At 42.1% G+C, this 27,066-nt stretch overlaps 1 protein-coding gene and 1 long non-coding RNA gene across 2 annotated transcripts; one reads left to right on the top strand and one right to left on the bottom strand.

The window, feature by feature from the left end:
* Window positions 1-269: 269 nt before the first annotated feature.
* EPHX1 (epoxide hydrolase 1) lies at window positions 270-25,510 on the bottom strand. Its single transcript, XM_054629127.2, has 9 exons — window positions 25,438-25,510; window positions 13,006-13,190; window positions 11,419-11,599; window positions 8,987-9,214; window positions 7,508-7,637; window positions 6,232-6,446; window positions 4,048-4,156; window positions 2,376-2,501; window positions 270-903 (listed from the first exon to the last, which is right to left on the bottom strand). Exons 2-9 carry the CDS (start codon window positions 13,183-13,185, stop codon window positions 678-680), a joined length of 1,395 nt encoding a protein of 464 aa, XP_054485102.2. The 5' UTR covers window positions 13,186-13,190; window positions 25,438-25,510; the 3' UTR covers window positions 270-677.
* LOC143693639 (uncharacterized) lies at window positions 4,976-13,929 on the top strand. The gene is made up of 4 exons (XR_013181559.1): window positions 4,976-5,339; window positions 6,238-6,388; window positions 10,160-10,336; window positions 13,538-13,929. It is a non-coding gene; the product is annotated as an uncharacterized LOC143693639 (long non-coding RNA).
* Window positions 25,511-27,066: the final 1,556 nt, after the last annotated feature.

Raw genomic sequence — 27,066 nt, 5'->3', positions numbered from 1 at the left:
AGTACAAGTTCAATGCAGATGTAGCTGGGGCTGCAATTACTCCTACCCAGCCCCACCTCCTGGGCTGAGCTACAGGCACCTGTGTCTTTCAGCTGCTCCTCACATCTCCCAGGAGCCTGGCACAGGCAGTCCAGCTTCTTCACAGCCAGGAAACTGCTTCACAACCCAGGCTGGGAGAGAAAGGCAGCCAGCAGAAGGCAGTTTAAAGATACTGTAAGCTCATCAATGCTGATTGATTGATTGATTGATTGATTGATGCACTCATGCAAGTTAGGTCCTGCCAGGCTGCTCCCTACTCTTTATGTGAGGAACTTTATACTCACAGCAACTCAAATTGTACTGCTGCCATGAAAAAAAAAGCCTTTCATAACAATTTTACTGTTACTAGGTACGTTGGTAGTTGTGAGGTCTATTTTTCAACCTCAAAGCAAGAGTCAAAAATACTACAGAATATGTTTCAGAAGATACTCAAGCACTCTTCTTTCTTAGCCTAGCTGAACAAAAAAAAAACAGCCCAAAATCTGTTGGTCCCCATGGCAGTATACACTGTATTTTTCTTTCTGTCCTTGCTCACATCTGGTCAACAATAAAATCTAATTACATGGATTACAGCAGACTTAGTAAGCCCTGTACATGTGCTAAGCTAAAAGTAATTACCCTGCTGTTTCTTAGGGAAGCTATTCCCCTTTCTTTTTCCAGAGTTGCTCTTTCTCTACTTTGTCAACAAACTGCAGAATATCTTTAGCAAGAAGTTCAGGCTCCTCCAAAGCTGCGAAGTGGCCACCCCGAGGCATGAAGTGGAAGGAGACAATGTTGGTGTATTTCTTCTTAGCCCAAGCCTGGGGTATGTGCAGGATTTCATTGGGGAAGGCAGCAATGCCAGTAGGTACCTGTACTGTGAGCCTGAGAGAGGAGAGAGAATCATTGTCATCTTCCAAACACTTAAATCTGTAACAAATCAAAAGTCCCAAGGAAATGTTCCTGAACAGTTGGGCACACTCTTGTTAGGTATTAAAAATTGGACTTCCAGATCCTAAAACTGAAGACAACACCATAATTCCTGAGGGAAAAACCTCTCTTTTATTTTTGCATACAGTGATATTAAGGCAATTTTGGAGGTGATCCAAGGCATGAGGCTCAGAAGCACGGAAAGGGAGAGGAGAGCCCTAGGAGGTGGTGGGCAGCAGATTTCCTCTTGCTGTACACAGGGTTCAAGTTGATGAGCAAGCACACAATTTGATAAGAGCTGGAGAGAGATTTACAGAGAAGATAACCACTCAAATATACTAATCCTGGCAGGACAACTGGAGGGTAGGCAGGAGAATAGTTACTTAATGGGGGGAGAAGAGAGGAATGCTGATAATCTAGACTAGTTCAGAAGCAACATTTCTATATGTGGGACTATACCTTGTAGCTCTTGCTTTTAACTGGCACAAATGCACACTACAAAACATTCTTCACATTAGGAAGTGTGAGGAAGCAACTGCATTTGAGGGGTGTGAATGATCTGTGCTTGTTCTAAGAGCCACATTTTCTAGGTTTGAATATCCCATACACATAAGCTGCATGGTCAGAAGTGACAGACTTTAAAATGTAGATACAAAAAGTGTTGGGTATATAGGCACTGGAAGGCTGAGGTCAGAGCTTTACACAAGACTCTGAGACTCTGTCCTCCAGGCACTTAGGAGCTCACACAACTCATCTAATGCAGGCAGAACTAGAGCAAGATACTGCCCACAGCATGGCCACAACAGCTTCAGGAACTGAGTCAGCTTCCCGGGAGCATCATTTCACAGCTAAATAAATAGCATGGCACTAAGATGTGGGTGCAAATACCTCAGGACAGGTTTAAGCCTTCACTCATACTCAGGCTGACACAAGTACATGCAACCAAGCTCTGCCTGAAGAGTCTGAGCAGTAGCAGGCACATCAGCCTCACTGACTTCTCAAGGATGCAGTTTGTCAGCAGGCTGAAGTTGCTTCCAAAAGAAGGACTTAAGCCTTTTGCAGAAACAGGAAAATTGTATCCAGAAAAGTACTAAAACTACAACCAACTAAACTAAACAAAACTGACTGTGTGACTCAGTCACAGACTGATTTAGTAACTGAAATAAAATCAGGAAGTAGATGGCTACACCATGAATGGGAGGCCCTCAAGCAGAGCCTCCAGTCAGATCTCCTCACTGAGGGCTCAGGATTCCTGCCTGAGCACTGTGTTTTGTAAGCACAGCACAGTACCTCAGCTGCCTGGCATGTCTTGCAGAGGAATCCTGTGAGAGAGCAGTGTTTTTCTTCAGCATTCAGGAATCTATAAAGCATACAACTATAAAATTAAAATCAAGGCAAAATATTTAAAGGGAAGAAGGCACACTTACTTTTCATGTTTCTGTGTGCCTATCCCCTTCTGCAGGTTTTCCTTGTAGAAACGCATGGAGGAGACAACGCAGCCTGACACCCAGTAGATCATGATATTGGTGAGCAGGTCATCCAGGCTGAACTTCCTGAAAAGGCAAGCCCAAGAGATTGCTTAATTAGAACTGAAAACTAATTTGCAGAGACTTGACTTTGGTTTGGTTGTAAGGGGAAAAAAAAAAATAGGAAATAAATAGTGGTTAAGAGTGGAGAGGTGAAGTTATTACTCCCCCTCTGTCTGCCAGTGACCAATTAAGGATGCTAAATGCTAAGGATGCTAAAGGCTGTCAGACACAAACTGGGAAGTCACATTTTAACTCCTGCATGGAAGGCAGATTCTGTGGCAGTCATATTTTCTGGGAAAATCCCTTTGCCCAGGATTCTTCTCCTGGGAAACTGAGAAGCCTCAGAGAAAAAGGAAAACAATATTACCTCATTTGCTTCTCCTGTGTTTTGCTGCTTTGGAATGTGTTTGGAGATTGTTTATCCAACAGGGGATTGTTTCATTGGTTTCAGGTGAAATGTTTTGACTTAATGACCAATCAGGGTCAAACTGTGTAGAGGCTCTGGAAAGAACCACGAGTTTTTCTTTAGTATCTTTCTAGCCTTCTGTCTGTGTCCTTTCTTTAGTATTCTTTAGTATTCTTTAGTACAGTATTCTTTAGTACAGTTTAGTTTAGTATTCTTTAATATATTCTAGCATCATAAAATAATAAATTAGCCTTCTAAGAACATGGAGTCAGATACATCATTTCCTCCCTTTGTCTGGGAACCCCAGATACAACAGATATAAAACAAATACAAGATATATCTTGTATTTGTTTTATATCTCTTGTATTCTTGTATGGAACCTCTTGTATTCTTTTTTTATATCTCTTGTATTCTTGTATGAACCTCTTGTATTCTTGTATGGAACCAAATACAAGAGGTTCCAACAAGCACCTTATGCTCCAGCATGGCTCTCTCTCCTGTCCACAGACTGGGAGGGTGGGAGCAGAACAGCACATGCAGCAGCTTGTGCCATTTATTAATGATAATCTGAAATGCTACCGTGAGCACTCAACAGAGCCCTGACACACCAACATGTGCTGTAAACAGTGCATGTTTCATATAAAATTATTAGCTGTATGCAGGGAAAACATTCCATGCAAATCTGCTTCCCATAGCATGCCCCCTCTTCTCCATTCCAGCCAGGTAGTTCTCAAAGGGGATTTCAGCTCTGGTTTCTGCTGCCCACTAAGCATAATCCTTTATTAGCAAATGGTAGCTAGATGAAGCTGTAACAATCAATCCAAAGCCAATCCACAGGGAGTTAATTGTCATTACAATGAATCATGAGCTGCCAGCATCTTAATGTGGGTAAAACTTTTGGATTTTGTGTCCTAATGAGATTCATCCCCATAAATCAGTTTTTAGTATCCAGGAGTGGCAGGGTGTATTTCTTTCCTAGGAGATGGAAGTGGGAAGGGAATCCATCAGCCTCCCCTGTTTTTCTCTCTGTGTGCTGGAGTGCAGCACCAGCTGTGGTCACCCCAGGCTCCCTGAGGTGTGAGGTGACCACTTCAGACAAACCTCTCCAGCTGTGGCTCTGGGCTTAGTCACCCCATGCAAAATGGCAGGGGAGAATGGGCTCACCTCTCTAGTCCTCCATCCTCTAGATTCTGGAATTCCATATCAGTCCACGAAGAAAACTTCTCCAAGATGTATGCAGCCAGCCCCACAGGAGAGTCATTCAAACCACAGCCTGTAAAGGAGGAGGGAAATTTACCTATAACTGATATCCAGCTACAGAACTCAGAGTGTTAGAGAAGCAGCCTGTTATAATACAGGGGATGTAACTTTACAAAGCTGTTCCATCAGCTGCTTTCTTGAATAAATAAGATAGTGCAATGAGCTGGAGCCATTTAATGCCAAATCATAAACTGGAAGTGTCTGCAAATGAGCAGGCTCCACATTAGCTCACAGTGAACATTTTTTCAACTGATGTAACAGTATTGGATTTCTGCTGGCTTTTCTTTTTTTCTGGTAAGCTAATAAGATTAAGCTCTATGTGCCAAGGAGGGTTTGCTTCCATTAATCTGGAAGTTGTCATGTATTAAACAGCATTACAGAGCCAAACCCCACATGCCTACACATGACCAGGAGGATTTGCAGCATTATCTAACAGCAAAAACATTTTAAGGATTATTAGAAAGTCATTAAGAAACAGCAAGGCTCTGCTAAATGGTCCATCTTCTGAATTAGCAACAGCAAAGTGCCTTCATGTAGAACAAGCCTTCATACAGATTTTATAGTTTGCTTTTCTTGGACAGAAAGAAACACACCTGCACTTGGAACTTTGATCATACATCTTAGTGCTGTGAAATTCAGGGACTGTAAACTGTCCCAGCTTCTCAGTAAAACATGAGAAAAAGCTGTTCCTAAGAACCAGCAAGTTCCTTGGGAACAGCTTTGAGGTTGAATTTGGGAATTTGGTGGAATTTGAAGTTCCACCCTTGCAACCCAGCCTTCCAGGAAGGTGCCTAACACTGCAGCTGGCACAATTTCACCAGTAATTGCTATTTAAACATGACAGTGGGATTTCAATTATTAAGCAACTACTATTGATAAGTGAAATAGCAAGTGTTTGAAAAAGTTCTGTTGAGCACTTTCCAGATGTGCTGGACATGACAAGCCTGTTCTCAGCTCCTCACTGTGAGTAGAGTGCATCTGTTTAAATAGAGAAAAACTGACATTGATCCTCAGAGCACTTGGAATGTAGGCATTTCTGCCAGAAATTTATTCAGAGTGTTTTTCCCCTTTTAGGAACCTGCCACTGCCCTGATAGTCTCTTCTTTGTCCTTAGGAGAACTGCAGAAATGCTCCAGCTCCCAAAGCATGAACTGGCTGCTGGTTCCCAGTCTGCTCTGACAGACCACACATGACTGGTAAGGACAAGAATCAGCCAAAATTCTGAATGAGAAGGAGCATGGCTTAAGCATCTTTCAGATATCAGCTTCCCTCTCTTTCCTAAAGCACAAAAGACTGGCAATTTTTAGGAACCAAAACTCAACAGAAGCAAATTTTTTTTTTTAATCCAATTATCCTTTTGCCTACACATTTTAAGAACATACCTGCCTCTGTAGGTAAGCTTTTGGAAAACCATTAAGAAGTATTTCCCTTAGCTATATTTTAAATAAAATCCATCAGTGGATTGCTGCTACACCAAACTAAAAGGTAGCCAGTACTTTTGACTCAGTTGTCCAATTCAGTCACAAAAGATGTTTTTAAAATAGAAACACTTAATACTCAGATACTTAAAGCAGTTAAACCATCTGAGTGACTAGCTCGTGTAGAAAGAACATTCACAGCTACAATTTTTTTTTCCTTTAAAGTCTGCAGGTAATTCAGAACAATGAGTGAAAGTGAAATTTGATTTTACTTCTCAGGTATTACTTATCACTATAATAAATAAGCTACATTGTGTGCTGAGACAGCTAAAAGCTTCTTGTAGTTTACATTACTAGAATGTCATCCATTCTCTGAGAAGAAATTATCTTTTGCTCTCAGCAGAGCTGCATTCAAAATGGAATTACAGTCCCCAGTGATAGCAGAAGTGGAAAAATATGAAACAATCTATTTTATTTATGAAAACTGGAAAATGAGGTCAGTGGCACTTGGAGCATGCTCAGTTTGGATGTGCAGATACACTGCAAAACCCCCCTATTTTCTGCATATTTTAAGCAGTACATTAAGTTTCTATGAAAGTACAACTAAAGTGAAGAGATTTAGGTATCCCGAGCTCAAAAAAGGTTATGGGGTTATTTTTGTTTGTTTTACCAACAGTATCTGGTTTTGTAGCCTGTATGTGAGCATAGCCAAACTCAGACAAGATCTTGTAGAGCCATTTCTTCAAGAAGGGGAACATCCTCCTGACATCTTCATCCTGGAATCCAAAGAGCCCTGGGAAGTACCGGCCCAGCAGGATAGAGAGCAGGTGAGAGAGCCCCAGCTTCGAAACCAAGACCATGTTTAAATGGAGACCTTTCACATGGCTAAAGACAAAAAAAAAAAACACCCACAAGTTAACAAAAAGTTAACAAAAGTTCAAAGTTGTTGTATTTAGAGACATAGAATATCCTGAGTTGGAAAGGACCCACAAGGATTGTCCAAGTCCAGCTCCTGGCCCATCACAGGGCAGCCCCAAAAATCACACCATGTGCCTAAGAGTGTTGCCCAAACACTTGAACTCTGCCAGCCTTGATGCTGTGACCTGTAACATTTAAAATGTTACTAACAGGAACAGACATACTTGAATTCCAGCCTGTTAATTACATCATGACCTCAGCTGCCCTTTGTAGTGTGGCTTTTCACACAAAAATGACAAGTTAAAGGGACAACTGTCAGTAATCAGCACACACTCCAGGGCACTAAGCCACAAATCCTCCTTTTTTTTTCTTTACAAGTACTTGTCCCACTCCAGACCTCAGTGAGGCCACTACCAAACTACTGCACAACTGTTTGAAAGAAAAAACATTGAATATAAACTAAAGTTATGTAATTTTTGATCTTTGCTTAACACTAAGCACTAAAGGAAGAAACTACATATTGTATTTGCTGGGTGCCCTGATGAAGGCAGGAATGATGAATCTGACTCCATGTTCTCAGAAGGCTAATTTACTATTTTATGGTACCATATTATATTAAAGAATACTGTCTTAAACTATACTATAGGATAGAGAAAGGATACTTACAGAAGGCTAAAAAGATAATAATGAAAACTTGTGACTCTCTCCAGAGTCCTGACACAGCTTGGCATTAATTGGCCAATGAGTGAAAACAACCCACAGCAGAAATTAATGAAACAATCACCTGTGGGTAAACAATCTCCAAACACATTCCACATGAGCACAACACAGGAGAAGCAAATGAGATAAGAATTGTTTTCCTTTTTCTCTGAGGCTTCTCAGCTTTCCAGGAGAAAAATCCTGAGAGAAGGGATTTTTCAGAGAATGTGAATGCCACACCTACACAGCAAGGACTTGGGCAGGAACTCCCAAGTGCACAGGAAATAACTATTCACAGAGTAAAAGAGCTGCATCAAGGGGGTACTCACCTGGGAGCTATCTGGGCCAGGTTGGTGCAGATGAGACAGCCAGCATCACCACCCTGAGTGTAGAACTCATTGAATCCCAGTTTGAGCATCAATTCATAAAAAACAGAAGCAGCACTCACGGAATTGAAGTCTGCATTTAAAGAAAAGAACACTTTTGTTGCATTAATTCCACCCACACTTCTGACCCTGCAGCACTGGTTCTCCTCATCAAGGCAATGTTCCAGCTCCTCAAAAGCTACAAGTCCCTTTCTCCTTGTCTGACTGTTTGCAAGCCCTTGCTCAGCATCCAAGCACAGAGAGCAAGCAGAAACCATGAGGAGAACTAATTCCAGCCTTTGTTGCAGACCTGCTCTGTATGCTGACCATGAAAATTGTGGGGTTTTTTTAATAAAATCCATCAGTGAATTGCTGCTGCACCAAACTAAAAAGCAGTTCATACTCTTGACTCAGTTATCCAATTCAGTCATAAAAGATGTTTTTAAAATAGAAACAATATTCAGATACTTAAAGCAGTTAAAAGATACTCAGATACTTAAAGCAGATACTTAAAGCCAGGGAAGCAGAGAAAAGCAAACCCAACTGTCACTATCACATTTTCTGAAAAATCCCTTTGCCAGGATTTCTTCTCCTGGGAAGCTGAGAAGCCTCAGAGAAGAATGAAAACAATAATTATCTGATTGCTTCTCCTGTGTTTTGCTGCTTTGGAATGTGGTAGGAGATTGTTTATCCAACTTGTGAATTGTTTTTACTTAATGACCAATCATGGTCCAAGCAGTGTCAGGACTCTGGAAGCAGTCACAAGTTTTAATTAGTATCTTGTTAAGCTTTCTATCTGTATTCTTTCTCTATTCTTTAGTATAATATAATATAATGTAATATAATATAATATCACAAAATAATAAATTAGCCTTCTAAGAACATGGAGTCAGATTCTCAATTCCTCCTTCATCCTGGGGACCCCGAAAATACCACACCCAACCTTCTCCACATCTGCACATGCAATTAAATACTAAACTCAGTGTCACTTTAAACACTACCTCCTCAATTTGCTGCAGTTTGTGTTTGTATAACTCAGAGCACAAGCTGAACAAGCATTTGGCTACAATCTGCCATGTGGACACATGAACTGCTTTGTTTCAACTCTTCCTTCTCACCTACCTGTACAATGCTGTCCAATATGGATGCAAAACACCAAAAAGGAGCAGTAATAAATTAAATTTACCCTGCCTGCTCACTCACAGACAATTCATGGCTGCAGTTACAGCTCTTGAGTTGTAACTTCATTGCTCCAGGAACTAGCTAGTGATGTCACCTGAAGTCACCCCCTTATGTCCCTCATCCCACATGACACACAGGATCTCTGTTTCCTCACTGGGAAAACAAGTGTGGAACAGGAGCTGCTGTTCTGCTAACAGAAGAGTTACAGTCTCACTGTGAGGCTGGGCTTGTGGGGGTTCAGTTTCTTCTCCTGTGTCATACCTTGCTTGTGGGGTGCTTCTGAGAAACCATAACCAGGGATAGATGGGCAAATGACTTCAAAGATGTGCTCATCCCCGAGGCCGTGGCTTGCAGGATCCGTCAGCAGAGGGATGATTTTGTAGAACTCATAGAATGAGCCAGGCCAACCATGAACCATTAACAGTGGCTTTGCAGCCTGGCCTTCAGGCAAACGAGGAGGCTTTACATGAACAAAGTGGATATCAATGCCTGTAAAAATAAAATCATTAATTAGCAGGCCCAAATTTACCGTGACACCGAAACTAATCACAGAACAGATTAGGAATAAAGCCTTTGTCTTGTCCTTTTTTTTTTGTGAGCATGCAAACACACTGCACCTCTCTGGATACATTTATCCAAGGACCTTAAAGTAGTTCATAATGGGCAATTAAGCATCACAGCAGCCAAATGGGGTTGGCTATTTCTGTTTTAAAATAAATTGGCAAATTAAGACATAGAAGCGAAGCAATCTACCAACGGTTACACAGTGACTCACAGAGTTTACAGGCAGAGGAGACAATTACATCATTTAGTCCAAGTGCCCTTAAATTTTACCCAAATGTCCCTACATGGCACAGGATAGGCTTCAGTCAGCCAGAGATTTTTCTTCCTGAAAGGCCTGCAATTGCAGCTTGAAGGCACCAAGAGATAGGGAATCCATCACAAGGGGCAGCTGTTTGTCTGGGGGTATGAATCACTTTCCTCATTTTGTGCATGCCTTACTTTCCATTTGAATATGTCTGGCTTCTGTCCCCAGCCACTGACTCTAAATGCTGCACAAAAGGAATTTTAAAAGCCTTCACTAAATATTCTCTGTCTGTGGAAGCCTCCTGTAATCAGGTCACACATCTTAACTGCTGATAAACCAATCATGCCAAATTGAGGATTTTATGCTTTGCTAAAAGAGAGTTAAAATGTTCATTTTTGTAGTTCTTTCCTACCCTTTGTCCAAAGCTTTCAGTATCTCTTTGAGTGAATAAACCAAACCAGGAACCTCTGTTCTAGTACCAGTCTCCATTTTGACCAGTAAAAGGTAAAATCAGCAATGTAATTTCCATTTTGACTCTTTCCAGCAGGAAAGCTTCACACAGCATTGCACTACCTGCTTCAGGTGAGCTGCTCTTCCTCAAACTAACTCAGGGCTTTGTTTTCCAGGAAGCAGGAATTTGTTCCCTGAATTCCTCATTTCTTGGTGTATTTAAGCATGTTTTACTCACATCAACTCCAGTTCACCAGCAATCCCACTGTCTTTCACTGACTTGAGATTTCCCCATCCTTGACACTTCTGTGAATCTCTGCACTCTCTGAAAAGCTTTCAAGTGATGACAGAAGGTAGGAATCTGATACACAGCATGTTCGACCTTGTCTTTTCATATCTGCTCTCTGTAATCTTTCCCAGCCCTGAGATTTCCCTTCCCATTGCTATACATAGTGCATTGTCCTTAGCTGCTTCTCCCTTTCTTGTCTCAGATGGGGCTTTTTTCTTCTTTTTCAAGGGAAGACTTTCTGGTTTTATCTTTTGCAGCACTAACCATCATTTAAATAAGTTCTTTAAGCTCTAACCACTATGCAGCACCATTTATTGTCCCAAATCCATTTAAAATACCATGGCAAACTGCACCTTTTGAAATAACACACAATTATGGGGGCAAGTAGAAACAGAACAAAATACCCTGTTAAAGTTAAATTTTGCCATCATGGGAGACAATTGCCTGCTGAGCTCTAGAACTAGAACTGGACCCAAGCACCACCCCAAATCAGGCATTTTAAAAAGCCCAGCCTGACCAAGTTCCAGCACCAGCAGACCTTGGCTGAATGAACTCTTTGGAAAGAATGAATGAAGAGAAACCATTCCCTCACAGCTGGCAGCACATCAACCCCAGGAGAGAGGCATTGTGCTCTCCTGGGCCTGGGAATGCTTGAAGAGGTGCAGCAGAGCACATCTGCCCTGCCAGGCTGAGGAGGGCTGCCAGGCTGATGGCTTCACTGTGACAGCAGCAGCTGGGCAGCTCCATGGAGCATGAGGAGACATCTGTGGCAGTTTTTGCATGGCTGCATGCAAGGCAGGGAACATGTGTACAGCTTAAGATCCTCTTCTGCTTCCAAACACTCGTGCTTGGCTCCTGCTAACACCAGCTGACAGGCTGCTCATGCACAGGGAATTCCATTTGTCATTCCTTGTCCTGAAGGCTTCAGTTACAGCCAAGGAGTTCCCTGCTCCTTCAGCAGTGATGCCAAGGATCCAGACTATGGCAGCCAGGGAGGGAAGGCACTGTGACACAACCAGAGCCTTCTTCCCATCCTTGCAGACAAATTTATCTATTGCAGACAAATATCTATTTGTCTATTGCAAATTTCCCTTGCAGACAAATTTATCTATTGCTGGTTATATTTTAAGGGGAAAAGGAGCACACCTTGAATCTTTGTTTTGAATTGTGGGTACTTGTTGAGGACTTCAACTTGTTTCTTCCAATTGAACTGGTTTTTCCAGTAGGACACCACCTTCCTGAGGTGCACTGAGTTAGTTCCATAATGGAAGCAGCTGTTCTCCAGTGGCTCAGTGAATCGAGCCTGGTCCAGTCTCCTAAATAAATCCTACAGGGAAAGAGAGAGAAGAGACATTAAAAGCCCTTGTGTCTGCTTTCTTGGGCTGTGTGTGTTTCTAGTTATCCCCACGTGAAACGAGAACAATGGAAATAACATCTCTAATTAGACACCTGTGCCTTTTGCTGATGCTCCATCAGCTGTCCCAGTATTTTTCCTCCTGCAGGTGGCCTCCTTCCCCTTCCATTCCCAGCTGTTCTCAGCCTTTGTTCTGCAGGGCTGCCTAACCTGAGAACCACAGAGTCTGCCAGGCTGAGAACCACAGAGTTGGGCAAGCTGCTCTGCTGGCACTGCTGTGGCTGCAAGGGGCAACTCCTGCTGCCTTTCCTGGGTGCTTTCCTCACAGTCAATGAACGGATCTGGCCCAAACCTTTTGCTTTCCTTCCCAAACCCAGGGGTGGGAAGTCTTTCACCAGGAAACACTCAGAAGGATTTTGCATAAACAGAAAGTTGGTGAGACCAGACAGAAATTGAAGTTTGCCAATCAGTCACCTTCCCACTGCACTACAGGAGATGTTGGTGACTCTGCAAGATGACTCCAAAATCACCCAGCAGGGACAGCCAAGAGTCCCTCCCTACTGCAAACAGAACCACAGAATAGCTGAAAGGCAGGTCTGGAAATCTAATCCTGCTCAATCATTTTAAAGTTAGAAATGATCCATCTTAGTGTCTGCAGTGTAAGGGGAAAGCAGAATGGAGAGCAATGTCTATTGACATTACTAAGAGGGGTAAGCAAAGTGTTAAAAAACCCAGGCCTTGCTGAGAAATTAGGAATCTATTATAAATTAATAATGTGAGCAATCCCAGGAGTATTGTTTGAACCATGACTCCACAAAGATCTGTGAAATTGTTCAATCCCTGCCTTAAACACACACAATCAAAATCTTTCTATGCAACAAATTCTGCAACGTATGTGTTTACTGTAATTACCACAGTAATTTAGTGTTGACCAAAGTAGACTATTAATTACAGAAGAATCAGCATCCAACACAGCTGCAAACATAAAGCAGTCAAGAAAATGAGGTATTTATAATTGCTTTGGAAAGAAAGGGAAAAAAAACAAGACATTGTTCTTATTCTGGTCTACACAAACTGAGTGAAATGCACAAACAGAAAAACAGAGTTGAGTAATCTGTAATATGATTTTTATGTTTATTAGGCTTTGCAGAGTAGGTTTATTTACCAGCAATCATGCAAGAGCCAGCTGAGAACAAAATTATACAGTGAGATCTGCCTATTCATACCTATCTTCTGAAGTACTGAAAAATCCCTTCCCCCAAGACCTGACCATCACTGGCACCCTGTTGGTTCAATTTAAAAATTACTTCCAAACACGTTCTACGTGATTTGGCCATTTCTTCCTTCCCTTCCCTTCCCCAGCACAGAGATTTGCTTACACTCAGCTCTTCCTCTGCAGTCTCCACCTTGAATGGTCTAATACTGGAGTCTTCTTTGGTCACAGGCTTTTGTCCCCTGCCCCACCACCCATCTTTGAAGGGCAGTGTCTCTTCATTCTTCTTGGGAAAGAAGAAGTAAATGAGGAGTGTCCCCAGGACCAGGAACACCTCAAGCAGCATAATGCCTGCAAGAGAAGAGCAGAACTCTGGTGAGCCCAGTCAGCTCAGAGAGACACACACATTTTTTGAGGAGACTTTTCCCTTTTCAGACAGGATCCCAGCTGCAGGATGTTCTGGCACTCACAGGATATCAATACTTCTGTGAAATTTCTCACATAGAATGTTTCAACCTACCCAAATGAGGAAGAATTGTTTTAAATAAAAGACACATATTAAAAACAGAGCTCAAAGTCAGATAAAGAGATAATGTGGCAATTAAATAGTCATTATAATGTAAATATGACATAAATATAACATAACTTAATAATTACAGTTATACAATTGACATTTAATGCCTTCTCTTCCTCTGAAGTTCTAGATTCCCCACATATCCCAGGGCAGAGCATCTCCTCAGCAATGCTTACATGTCCTCTGCTGCAGATTCAGAGGGAAAGAAAAGCAAGGCAGAATATAGATCCAGAATAAAAAGCCAACAGTGTGAGGGCAGCCACCTTGTACCTCTCAGTCAGCCAGGAAGTGGAGCAGGGATATATTTGCACAACCCTTGAACAGGTGAGTAAAGGGCAGTCAGACTTTCCCTTTCCTTCTCCCTGTGAACTGTTTTAAAGAGGAAACAAAAGCCCATGCTCTAAAATGTGATCACATTGCCAAAAAAAGTGACAAAATTCTGTCAAGGTGCAGAGCAACCTGATTTCACAGCACATCTGCATAACCCAGCTGCAGGGCTGCTGTGCTTCAGTCAAAGAGAACACCCCAACAAAAAAAGAAAAAAAGAAAACAATCTTGAATATATTTGGACTGTTTCATGCTGCAAGTAGAAAAAACACTTAGACTTGTCTTTAATAATTAATGTTTTCAAGCATGCCTTTAAGTGTAAGAAACCTTAGTAAGGTGGTTTGGGGAACAGTGCTGTCATCATTTTAATGCATAATTTTAAAGAATGTCATGCTTCAAACACTCATTTGCTGGGGAATTACTAAGACATCAAGTATTTCAAAACTTCTGTAGGGCAAGGATTGTTTATGACCCAGAACATCTTCATTCTCTCTAGAGCCAGGAGGTTTTGTTGGTTTTGCTGCTACAGAGTAATTTGATGCTCTGGAATGGCTCAAAGAGTCCTCAGAATGCACCAAATTTACTCCTGGATCAAAACAGGAATTTTAGCACAAGTTAATAGGAATTCACAGGATTAGAGCAGGAATGAAACTGAATGGAATGGTTTAAGTGCCTTTATGTGACAGGACATGTTTACTCAACTTCTTGAGTTTAATTTTCTAATGGCTGACAATAAATAAATAAATAATTACACAAGTCAAGATAAGCACCCATAAAACATCTGTGCAGATTGAACATTTGTCCAGGCACTGTGCAGATTGAACAAGCTAAAAAAAAAAAAGAAGAAAAAAAAGAAAAATATTCTATTTTTTACACATGCAAGTGCTACAGCCTTGAAAGTGCCTGAATCCTCAGAGGATGGAGCTATTGGATGATAGGCACTGAAAAAACTTGATTTGTTTGTTTCACTGGTGCTTCCATAACTTCTGCCACTTGTTTTTCTTCACAATGTTATCTGGAGCACAAGACAACACTCCTTTCCCACCTTTACAATACCCAGGCCATAACTCTCCCCAGAATGAAAAAGTTTATCCAATTTCAGCTTGCCTCAGCACACAAACCAATGCAGTTTAGGAGCATCCTGAGCACAATTAAATTTTATTGCAAAGCACAACTGGAGGGGCTTCTAGAAACCTCAGAGCACTTTACATAGAAATGATATCTACCACAGCGTTTTACAACATTTCTATTCCTAAGCCTTTGTGAAGAAAAACAGCAGCTTCCTCAAAATCACAACACAGCTGGGGCCAGGTTTGGGCTAGAAAGGTTCACCACCATAACTGTGAACACCACACAGAAAATCCCAACTCTTGGCCAGTCTGATCTGTTTACAGAGCCCCCCAGCAAACAGAGGAGCTGCTGTCAGTGCCAGCTCTGTTGTTCAGGCTGGGCTACCTCCAAAACCAGAGCTCTCTTTGCCCCCTGGTTCCTGCTGCATCAGCACCACGGCCCTGCCTGTGGCATTCACATTCTCTGAAAAATCCCAGGATTTTCCTCCTGGGAAGCTGAGAAACTTCAGGGAAAAAAGGAAAACAAGTTCTTATCTCATTTGCTTCTCCTGTGTTTTGCTCACGTGTGGAATGTGATTGGAGATTGTTTACTCACAGGTGATTGTTTCATTGGATTCTGGTGTGAGTTGTTTTCACTCTCTGGCCAATTAATGCCAAGCTGTGTCAAGACTCTGGAAAGAGTCACAAGTTTTCATTATTATCTTTTTAGCCTTCTGTAAGTATCCTTTCTGTATTCTTTAGTATAGTTTAGTTTAGTATTCTTTAATATAATACAGTATCATAAAATAACCAATTAACCTTCTGAGAACATGGAGTCAGATGCATCATTCCTTCCTGCCACAGGGATCCCTACAAATACAATACCTGCCAGCACAGAGACAGAGCTGCTCTGCCCAGGAACTGAACCTCCATGAGCCAGAAACCCTCATGTCCACACCCAGAGCTACAGAACCATTTCTGCTCCCTCCCATCTCCTCTCAAGGACACTTAAGAAGCAGGATTTTTGCAGCAGAAGACCTGGGGAGGTATTGTGTGCAAATGTGTGTGTTCTGCATTCACCCTGGACCATAGATGGAAAGAACTGGCTGTGTGAGCAGACACCCATTTTTTGCAGTGAATTCAGACTGGAGGATGAGCTTGTTTACCATTCAGTAGTAAGTTCCAAAACCAGCTTCAAGTCTCACAAGAATCTTGACTTCCACTGGAGATAGCTGGGGCTGGTGACAAATGGATTTGCACGAGATGTCATCCTGACTTGGAAGAAGCCACCTCTGACATTGGTTGGGTTATTTTTTGCTAACAGAGAGACTCTCTGTATTCAATCTCTCCCAGTTGCCTTGAAAGTGCCTGTAAAATTCCTGATGATAATGAACACGGGCCCCAGAGCTCCAAGAGCGTCACATTTTTCTGTGAGTGCCTGGGAAGGGAAGGACCAAGTGCGTCAGCAGCATTTGAACTTCACCAGCTCACCCAAGGGGATTGTTTTGGGAGGGATGAGCATGGGGTGCAGCATGTTCCTGCCAGCAGCTCCAGCCTGGGCCCAGAGGAGGCCACTCAGAGCAGTGATTTCCCAAGTTCACTATTCAAGCTGCTTCTCCGGAGTTCTCGTGTGTTGTTTGAGCAGCACAAAGCAGCCTCAGTTTCGACAAACCTGCTCCAGAATTTCCTCCACTAATCACTGCTGGGATCTGTGGTGAAGTTATCAGCTCCTTAACACTTGTTCCACGATACAGCAATACAGCACCATGAATGTGGAAGGACAGACAGGTACAATAACACTTTTCTACCCTCATTTTTCAGAGATGTCAACAACAAAGTGCTGGTGGTTTTATTGTCTGAAGTCTCTTGATGCAACCACACTGGCACAATGCCTTTGTAAACGAGTGCTTCAAAGGGAGTTCATGTTTTGGTTTGGCTTTTTCCTCTTTTTATGTGACCAAAGGCAAGACCTTAGAAGGAAATATATCCATTTATTCTACTGTCCTTAGGCTCTGAGACTTTGCTGTACGCCAGGGTGGATATTGTTTGCAGACAACACTTAAATACCTTAGACAGTACTTTTATCCTAAAGAGTTCAAGGAGGAATGCTTTTGGTTTGCTGCTTTAAAAACATGTTTTCAAAGAAAAATGTTGAAATGCAATGGGCCCAGTAAATAGCCCTGAACCAAGCTACTCTTGAAGAAGACCAAACACATCTTGTGAAATACTTCTGCAAGAAAACCCCAGAATTTCCTTACATTATCTTACACCTTCCTATTGGAAACACTCCTGGTTTTCAGCACCTTTCTGCATTTTGATTTGTCCCCTATCTGTGCATTAACATCAGAGCTAAGGGGTCCACAGGAACAGAGCAATTATTATTTACATCAGAGTTGTGTCCTGTCTTTTGCTTTGTCTTCATCAATACACAGAAGAGATGCCTCAGAGAACAGAGCTCTTCATTTTCACAGAGGTCATCTATGAAACAGCTTAATGGTAAAATCCCCCTTTCCTTCTACAAGTAACTATCCATCTCAGCCTTGCAGCATTAGAATCCATCTGAAACATGTTTTTGGAGAAATAATCAACTGTGCAGACCTTCAGATAAATGCAGGAAATGTCTTCTAGCCCAAATACCACCCAGCTGCAACAAATGATGCACAACACCCACAGCTTTGGGGGTGCTACCAAACCCTGCCAAGGCAAAACTGCTGCTGCATGGCTGAGGCAGGAGTTGTGAGACTCTGCTGCTTTCAGGGCTAATCATGCTTTAGGGTTAATAACATTTTCTCTCCAGGACTGGTTTACCAGCACGCTGCAAGGCAGCTCAGAGCACTTGGCACACTCTGAGAGACACAAGGTTTATTGATTAATAATTACCCTGCAGGAGAAATAACAGCTCCATTTGGAAGTGGTTTTTCTGTGTATTTTTGTTCCCTTACATAAAATCCCACATCAGGCTTTACCAAAAGGCACCTCTCTGCTGCAGCACCTTTGTTTATACCCTGCTTTGCCCAAAGAGCAGCAATTGCAGCTTACTCTTCCCAAGAGACTTGAAGGAAAAGGACTTCAAAAACTCATGGCACCTGGAACAGAGTCTCTGAGCACTGCCACAGCCTAAAAGGAACTAAGACACAGCACAGTCCCCACAGCTCCACTCTCAATCTGTCCCCTACCCTCTCAAGGCATCACATTTTTGCCATCATGTTGCACCAGAAACAGACAGAAAACCACCAAGTCACTCATAGAAGAAAATCTTCCTATTTCTGTACTTTATGGAGCATCATGACAAGCTTGAAAATAGCTTAGCAAGGCAGAAATTGCTTTGCCTACAAGTGATAACATCTCCCAGGTGAGCATGGAATGCTGCATTAACATTGTAGGGGAGGAGGAGAGGTAGGCATGGGATGAAATAAAGCAAAGCAAATCAAAGACAGGAAATACAAATCCAACAGAGTTTCTGCCTTGTCTTGATAAGAAATTTAGCATTTACATTTTTTATTGCCACAGGGAGGTGGCACACAATGCTATCTCCAAAACAGCAGGAAGAGATGATATCATCCCATTTTACTTTTTTTTTTTCCCCTAGACTGCTCACAATCAGAAATTAACCAGTACAGAAGGAACTTAATTAGAAGGCAGTGAGCAAGGAGTGAGGTCATGTCCCCAAAGCAGTGAAGCCACACTGTCCCAGGCCTCCCCCAGGAGTGGGGCATGCTGCTCCCAGCCAGGCTGGGGGTTCCCTGCTGAGGAACACCCCACAGCTCTGGCACTTCAGCTGCTCTGTGCCCTGGCCAGCAGGAACAGCCAGCAAGGCCAGGGTAGGCTCTGGGGGTGCCCCTCTGTGTCACGGTGGTATTTTATGAAAAATCCCTTCACCAGGATTTCTTCTCCTGAGAAGCTTCAGCTTCTCCAGGTTTTGCTGCTCTGGAATGTGATTTGGAGAATTGTTTACCCAGCATGCGAATTGTTTTTAATTAATGGCCAATCACAGCCAGCTGCATCAGGCTCTCTGGTCGGTCAGGGGTTTTTATTATCATTCCTTTCTAGCTTTCTGAGGTATCCTTTCTCTTTCTTTAGTATAGTTTTAATATATAATTTCTTATAATATAATTCATAATATAATATATAGAATATGATATAATATGTTATATATAAATATATAACATATAAGATACATAAAATATAGTATATATAATGTAAATATCATGTAATGTATTACATGTAGTATAGCATGATATAATATAGCATGATATAATATGATATGATACAATATGATATGATATGATATAATAATATAATAATATAATCAGCCTTCTGAGAACTTGGAGTCAATTCTCATCTCTCACCTCTGCATCACCCAGAGCTGGCACTTACAGCACTTGTCCTTCCAGGCACGTTATTCCAGAGGGGTGCTTGAGCACCTTACACAACACATTCCCACCTCATTTTTCCTACAATTACAATCTGTTGTGAACTCTCCAGTACCACACTGAAAGTCCACAGGCACTGAGACCCAAGTCTAACTAAGCATAAAAGAAAAGTAGCACGGGACTAAGTTCACTGTTATGTACTTTGCTTCACCCAGGGGCAGAATGTCTGCAACCATTGGCCAGCCAAAGCTCATCCCCCAATCATTATTTAAAATACTGCTTTCTTAAGAGGAAGAAACTCAATTTACAAGAACACATATCTGAGCAACATTACTTGTTCTTTCAAAGCCATGCCCTACACATTATTCCGTGCTGCTTAAAAACATATTTGTTTATCTCCATTTTCCTTATTTTGCTTCTATTATGTTTGAACAAACCCACTCTCTTTCAAGAGTCTAAAAAATGCCTTTAGGCTACACAAACACAAACTGACAGAATCCAGCTTGGATCTGTGTGACGCCCATTAATGTGATCTAATGACTGTGTGCATGATTCAGGAGAAAGGAGATACACTCTCCATCTGCAATAATTTCTGTTTCAGACTCTGCAGACAGAAAAGCCACGAAAGAACTCTTAAATCAGCACTGTTCGTGATAATTAAGGGTGAAAGAGCTGTTCAAACTACCATAATAATGCATTAAGGTGAGATCATGCAAAAATTTTATCCTATTTATCCTATCCAGCCTTCACTCTATTTAATGACCCTCAAATCCCAGCAAGAACAGGTTTTTTGCACAGGTGCAGAGAAGTGACAAGAGCCTGGCATACAATGGAGGGTGAACACAGCTGAAAGCTCTCTCAAATCCCATCTTCCTGTTAAAAGAGGAAAGGACACCATGCCAGCAACAAATTTTTTAAACAATTCTTAGCCACAACATCTTGAGCTTTACTTCAACATTTCATTCCTAGTGCCTGAAAAGAAATTATGAGCAGCATGTGGTTCTGTTTTGCCTTCCACTAGAGTTTCTAGCAATAATGAGGTTCACCTCCTCATCCTGTGCCAGCATCTGCATTTTACAGAGGAGGTGGAAATGAACCAAAAGAGTGAGATATTACAGATAAGGAAATGAGATTGGGGTAATTGTTCCTCAGGCCTTAAGGGAAATTTGGGCTCTAATTTTAGCTTCACCAAATTCTCCAGCAGTGAAGAGTAAAAGGTTGCCCTCTTTCCCTGCCATGGTGTTATTGCCAATGTTTTGCCTGCCCTGATCTCCAGATAAGACTTGTTTCCATCCCAAGCTGCTTGGTGGTACAGCACAGCATGTCCCCTCCTGTTTACTGCAGGATCTTCCATCAGTCTGAGTCTCTTAAGATTCTTCCATGGAATCAGGGAGGGAAAGATCTTTTCAGCTAGCAGATTTACAAGCTTTTTGTATTAGCACTGTTAGAAAGCTGTGTTACTGAAACCTTTAATTATTAAAACATGCAGAATTGATGTATATGTGGTGCTTTAGAGGAGAAAAAAAAAAAGAGTGCAAGCAGTTTGAGGTGCATAAGAACAAAGTACATGACAACCCTTCAGTTAAAAGAAGGTGTGGAAATAAAAACGATGAATATAAAGACTGCCAGAGGAATTTTCTGGCAAACTGCAAGACAGATGAGGTGCACATTGTGAATTTAAATGAGGATCATGACTCCAAGAAGCAAGGGCAGCATGAATGAGAATGTGCTCCTTGCCCCATGATGTGAGACTCCCTCTAACCTCTGTGATGCCAAACTCCCTCCTTCTCTGTGATGCAAGATGACCTCCACCTTCTGTGATGCCAGACTTCTCTTAGCTCTGTCACACCACTCTCCCTCTTACCTTTAGGATGAGTCTCCATCTTCCAGTAGTGAAGATTTCCTGCTTTTTTTCTGTGCCATCACATTATTCCTTTCCTCTGCGATGTCAGACTCTCTCTTATCTCTGATGATTTCTTCCTTTCTCAGTGATGCCAGACCCCCTCCTTCCTTCAGGATGCCACATTCCCTCTTCCCTCTGTGATGTCCAGCCTTGTGATGTCAGACACCTCTCTTCCTTCCTCAGTGATGACACTCTCTTCTTCCTTCCTGATGCCAGACTTGCTCTTACCTCTGTGCAACATTCTCTCCTTCCTCTGTGATGGCAGATTCCCTCTCACCTCTATGGTTCCTTCCTGGAATCCTTCCTTCCCTTTTCCATGTCTGATGCCACACTCCCTCTCACCCCTGAGATGTCCAAATCCATTGTACCTCTGTGATGCCAGACTCCTTCCTCCCTCGCTGATGCCAGACTCTCTTCTTCCTTCATGGTGCCAGACTCTCTCTTACCCATGTGTGACACTTCCTCCTTCCTCAGCATGTGATGACCCCAATCCTCTGTGATGTCAACTTTTCCACATTTCCTCCTTTTTCTATGATGCCACAATTCCTCCTTCCTTGATGATATCCCTCCTCCCTCAATGATATCTGTCTCCATGAGAGACTCATTCCTTCATCTATTATTTCAGATTTCCTTCTTTTTCTGGGACACCAGACTCCCTGGCCACAAAAGCTGCGTACTCTGAGTATAATGCAAGAAATGTGCAAAATAATATCTAAGATAATCAACTCATTTTGCCTAGAGCTATAAATGCAAAAAGAATAAAGAATATTAAATGTGACTATGGAAACAGGAAGAGATCAAAACTTGTTGTCTCTCTACAAAGACTTCATTCCCAATGAGGAAAGGAACTTTGAATGATGCCAGAGGAGGGGAACAGATGGTAGCCATCATTTTCTGTCAAATAACTGCAACACCAAAAGGCTGTGCCAGAGTAAACATGCAACAAGAACAATTCCTGCTACTTTATCTCTCCCTTAATAACAATATTTAAGTTCTGTTTAGATTTCTAGAAAAATGCACTACCTGTACCCACCAGATGAGAGCAATTAACACTCTTGATGAAGCACCCAAGAGGGCTTGGTCCTCCAACAGAGCCTGGGTTTTGATTCATCAAACATGGATGTTTTACCTGAGGAGAAGATTTGTTTTCTATTAGACAGCAAAGCCCACCCAGATGGGCAGATACAGAACAAAGAGGGAGAGCAAGAGCTGTGTGTCCTAACTACCGAATTCACAAGATGAACAAGATCTGACTGCTGGGTGCAGTAAATGTGAGAATTGCTTGAGACACAAAGAAACAACAAAACCCAGAAGTTTGCTGAGCCCTTTCTTGTCCCATGGATTATTCCTAATAATCTCCTGCAGAAATGTTTAAAAAAGAAGCTGGAGGAATGTTAGGTGCCAGCTCACTTTTCAGAGAGGAAACCTGGCAAACAGCTCCTGTTCTTTAATGCAGCAGGATCCCTCCATAAACAGGACCACAGGTCATTTCTTCTCTCTGGCAAATGCACTATCAGAGAGAACAACTAACAAAGCATGGCCACCACAATTCCCACAAAAATATTCCCAGCCCTGCCAATCAGAAAGCATTTAACCAACAACAACATGCTTAAATAGATACAAAAAACTCAGAGTGCTGCTTAAAAGAACCAGCCATAAACCCCAGGGTATATTCAAATCACTGCCAGCCATCCTGCCATGTCTAGCATGACCAAGATATTACAGCAAATGCCACTTTGGAAGATGATGTTTTGTGCTTTACCATTTATGTAAATACCCATTTACACACACAGTGATGCTTTTAATTAAAAATAATGTGTGCAGAGGAAGAATCCAGGACTTTTTCAGCAGTGGAATTCAGAAGGGAAAAAAGTATTTTCAACATTAATTACAAGCAGACCAAAGCTCTTCAGAGAGAAGCAAGATGCTCTACTTTCCAAGTGACTTTTCTTCAGGGACTTAGACAGTAATTAGAGATCTATTTGCCACATTTGGAACTTGTACTTTGCAGAAGTCTGCCCTGGTTCTGGGATCGTGCATGGCATGTAGAAAATACTCTTGCAGGCTCAATGAAATGGTGCACACTCTACCACAAAGGCAAGGCTTTACCTCTGCTCATCTGGCCACAGAATTTGAATACTCCAACAAGAAATGTGCATAGGAACATGTAAAATAATCAATTTATTTTGCCTAGAGCTATAAGATGTGCTTCACCTACCACCCCCAGCTCTGCTTTGCCACTTCTCCACTGACAAATTACTTGACAAACTATTACTGAAGCAACAAGAATTTCTGGGAGTATTACCATTCCAGAATTATTACCCCTAACACTTTCATTTACCTGTTGTAATTACTCAGAACAAATTGGTCCTTCCACTAAGGAGCCTGAGCTTATTTCACAGTGCTTACAAGATTAAAACATTGCCATTTGATGCCTAAAAATCCTGGGTAGGTCTGAAAGCTTTGTTGAAACCCTGGATAAACAAAGAGGCTGAAAGGAAGGGGGTTACCATACAGAATGACCAAATACTTACAGTACAGTAAATCAACAGGGGGCAAAAAAGCCTTTTAAAACACCCAGTAATCCAAAGCCTATTTTGGGCAATTCATACAGACAAATTGCATGTGGATTCTGGCTGCACTGGTTATTACCCACCATGCTCTATTTCAAATTATTTACTTCAACGCTATGATCACACAAAATAAAACAACAAACTCTGGGAAAAACAACAAGCCAGCAGAGTTTAGCAAATCACACATAGATTTGAACAAATTTTTAATGATTTTTTGACTGGAAATGAATTCAGACTGGAAAAGATGTAGAACTAAGAGCCATGAACTTGACACTGTGCCAGGACCTTCCCCACAAAGACTTCAGCTCTGACAAAGATCTAATCCCTGTCCTTGGACAACTTCAACTGTGGATTGATTTTCAAAGCTGCTTAATTGCTTTTGGGGACTATCTTCCATCGATTTTCAGTAAGCATTAGCAATCTGTGCACTCAAGCCTCAGCTTTAGCTTACTTCAAACAGGAGCAATATCTGCTTCAGGGGAGAAGCACAGCATCCCCAAAGAGCAGGGCCAATCCATAGATGAGCTCTGCTTTTGTGGCTCTCTGAGTAACTCTGAGACATTGGCTTCTAAGACTGATCCTATCTTGTAGGTTCACCTAAAATTACCAAGCAATTTCTCTAATTTAAGGTAAAGCTAGGCTAGGAAAAGAAGGGAAGAGAAAGCAGCCTAATTCAGTAGGGTTAGAAAATTAAGCAATGCATTTGAAAATGGTATGTTTTATCTCCTGGACAATCAAAATCCCAACTGAATTCTGACAAACTAAACCCAGCTTGAGCAGAGTACATAATTGCTTAGTCTTTGCAGATTGCTCAGTTATGCAACAAAATATGGGGATTAAACTTACAAGGTTTTCTTCTCATGCCTAAAACGCTTGTTCAGCAAAGGGAATTATGCATAAAGTACTCAATCAAATCATCCTCAGGTCTGGCAAAATTATCCATAAATAAATAGAACCTCAATTTCATACCCCCATTTAGAAATAAGCAAATAAACCAAACCGAAACCATTTACATGCCAACAGTTAAAGCCACTTACTTTAACTAAACAGGGAAACCTGGCCACATTCCCAAGGAACGCTAAATAAAATTGCTATTTCCATAACAATTGTATGGAAATAACAATTTTATGGAAGCTTTAATAATAAAATAAAACTATTTTTATGTGTTATGGAAAACACAAAAAAGTTATGTTTTATATATATGTTTTTTATATATATATGTTATATATATATTTATATATATATAAACATATTTTTAAATGTTTTTATTTATAAAAAATAAAACTTTTTTAAAAATGTTTTTATTCCATAAGCACTGGTAAGTTTTTTATGGTTTTTATTTATTAAAAGAAAACCCTTTTAAAAATGTTTTTATTCCATAAAAAATTAATTTTTTAAAAATATTTTTATTCCATTAGCAGGGACCTTACCTCTGGTTCCAGCTGTTGGGGATGCCACACACGCTCCCCTACCAGGAATGCAGATTAGGGCCTTCCTGTTCCCGAAATCAGCACCAAGTCCCCAGTGGTCCCAGCGCTTTATGCACACTGGAACAATTCCCATTTTCAGGAATCCGTGGAGCAGCAGCAGCCGCGGAGCCCCGCGCACTTTAAATCCCTGGCATTTACGGACCTTCGGCTCAGCGCCCGAAGTGGGCTGGGACACACGGACTGGCTTGGAAAATCGCTTTCCTTTAGTGCACGGGGAGCCAAAGCTCCTCTCCCCGCCGGGGCACCGCTCGCATCCCGCCGGGAGCTTCCCAAACCCATCCCAGGACCGCGCCCGCCGCTGACTCTCACCTGCCGGGCCGGAGCGGGCACCGAGCCCCCTGAGCCTCCAGGGCCGTGTCCCCGCTCCGCAGCCCGCCGGGAGATGTCCTCCTGCCCGGGGACAGAGGCTCCGCAGCGGCGCAGGTTGGTCCCCGCAGCGTCTCCGGCTGCGAACGCCGCCTGGGAGATGCCCTGCGGGATTTGGGCACGGCCAGGAGCCGCTGGGTGCTGGCAGCTGCCTGTCGGAACTCAGGACACCCCTCTGGATGTCCTGGATGGCCAAGATCCCTGCCAGGGGTCTCAGAGACCCTGGCACAGAACCCAAGATGCCTGTGGTTTTGATTATGACCCACGGAACAAGTTACCAACCTTATGTGAAGATCTGCAAGCCATGACAGTTTAAGTAGAATGATAGTGAATTTATTATGGGGTGAAAAAATAGATTTTCAGGCTTTTCAGAATGGGGGTTCAGGGGGCAAGATGGAGGAATCTGGGCATGTCCAGCCTTTCTCCTTCTTCTTCTTGGCCTCCATCTTCTGCTGTAATAGTGGCACTTTTAGAGGAGAAGCTCACTGTCTAACATAGGTGATAGGTATGGGCAAGTAATTGTAAATATTGTACACATAGTTTTTAGTATAAAGACATAATACTCCCCCCCAGGGGCAGGCAGAGAGCCTGGACTGTCTGCTGAACAGAACTTGGCAGGACAGGAGAAAATATTTTATACATAAGATACAATAAACAACCTTGAGACAGAGAACTGAAGAGCTCAGGTGGCAGAAGTCAAGAGAAAGACAGACTGTGCCCAACAGAAGGAAAACACTGAAAATGCATCAAACTTGGATTTTTGTGTGTTCTTGTTCTTTGAACCTGTGTTCTCCAAGGCCTGTCTTCCAAACTTGGGCAGAGAGAGCTAAACAAGCCTCAGAAGGTCAAGCTGAAGCAGCTCATCCCACCAGGAAAAACAAAACAAGCAAACATTAAACTCCTCACCATCTCTGAGGTTTTACCATTCAGTCTCAGTTTTCAGCTATTGCTTCACTCCTAAGATCCAATCCTCTTTTTCCATCACCTCCACACCATCTCAGCTCCTGTTTGGATTGTTGGGCTCTGGACAGACAGACCTGTGATCACAGATCTGTGATTACAATTCCTTTCACATCTTTCAACCTCTTCAGCCCAACCATCACACTCTGCTCAAACAGCCCTTTGCCCAGAGCCTTTGGTGTAGCTCTCACTCTCTTTTGTTTTGAGCAGCAATAGCACCTAAATTAAAACCTAGTCTTCTTTAAAGCAACATATCCCTAAACTGTTCTGTCAGTAAGTTTTGTCTTTTTTTGTAGTTTTCTTCTTCCATACCAAATGTGCTGGCTGAGTTCTACCCCTTTTGGGGCATCTATCCTCACAAACTGCTCTGTATTATTTTTCTTGAGGCACCAAACACACTAGTAGTAGTCCATCTTTCTTCTGTAGGACTACATAGATTTCACTTGCATACAAACAAGACTGTGCTGAATTTCATAGTAAACATAACTTCCACGGGATGAAAGTTAAAAATGCAACTGTTTTGTGTGCCAGGGTCACAACCCTTTATTACAGCTACCACACAGATACTTGGCACTGTTTAACCCCAGCTGGCAGCCAAGCACCACAGTCACT

Source organism: Agelaius phoeniceus, chromosome 3, assembly GCF_051311805.1.
Source record: "Agelaius phoeniceus isolate bAgePho1 chromosome 3, bAgePho1.hap1, whole genome shotgun sequence".
NCBI classification, from domain to species: domain Eukaryota; kingdom Metazoa; phylum Chordata; class Aves; order Passeriformes; family Icteridae; genus Agelaius; species Agelaius phoeniceus.
Note: the sequence above shows the minus strand (reverse complement) of the source record. Positions and strands in the feature narration are given on the sequence as shown.

Bases quoted from the DNA above. Each gene is read 5' to 3' on its own strand.
- EPHX1 (XM_054629127.2), bottom strand. From the start codon at position 13,185: ATGCTGCTTGAGGTGTTCCTGGTCCTGGGGACACTCCTCATTTACTTC. The intron at 6,447-7,507 runs GTGAGTACCCCC...TTTTGTCTTTAG, and splicing joins CTGGCCCAGATAGCTCCCAG to CCATGTGAAAGGTCTCCATT. The intron at 904-2,375 runs GTAAGTGTGCCT...CTCCTCTCTCAG, and splicing joins GGCACACAGAAACATGAAAA to GCTCACAGTACAGGTACCTA.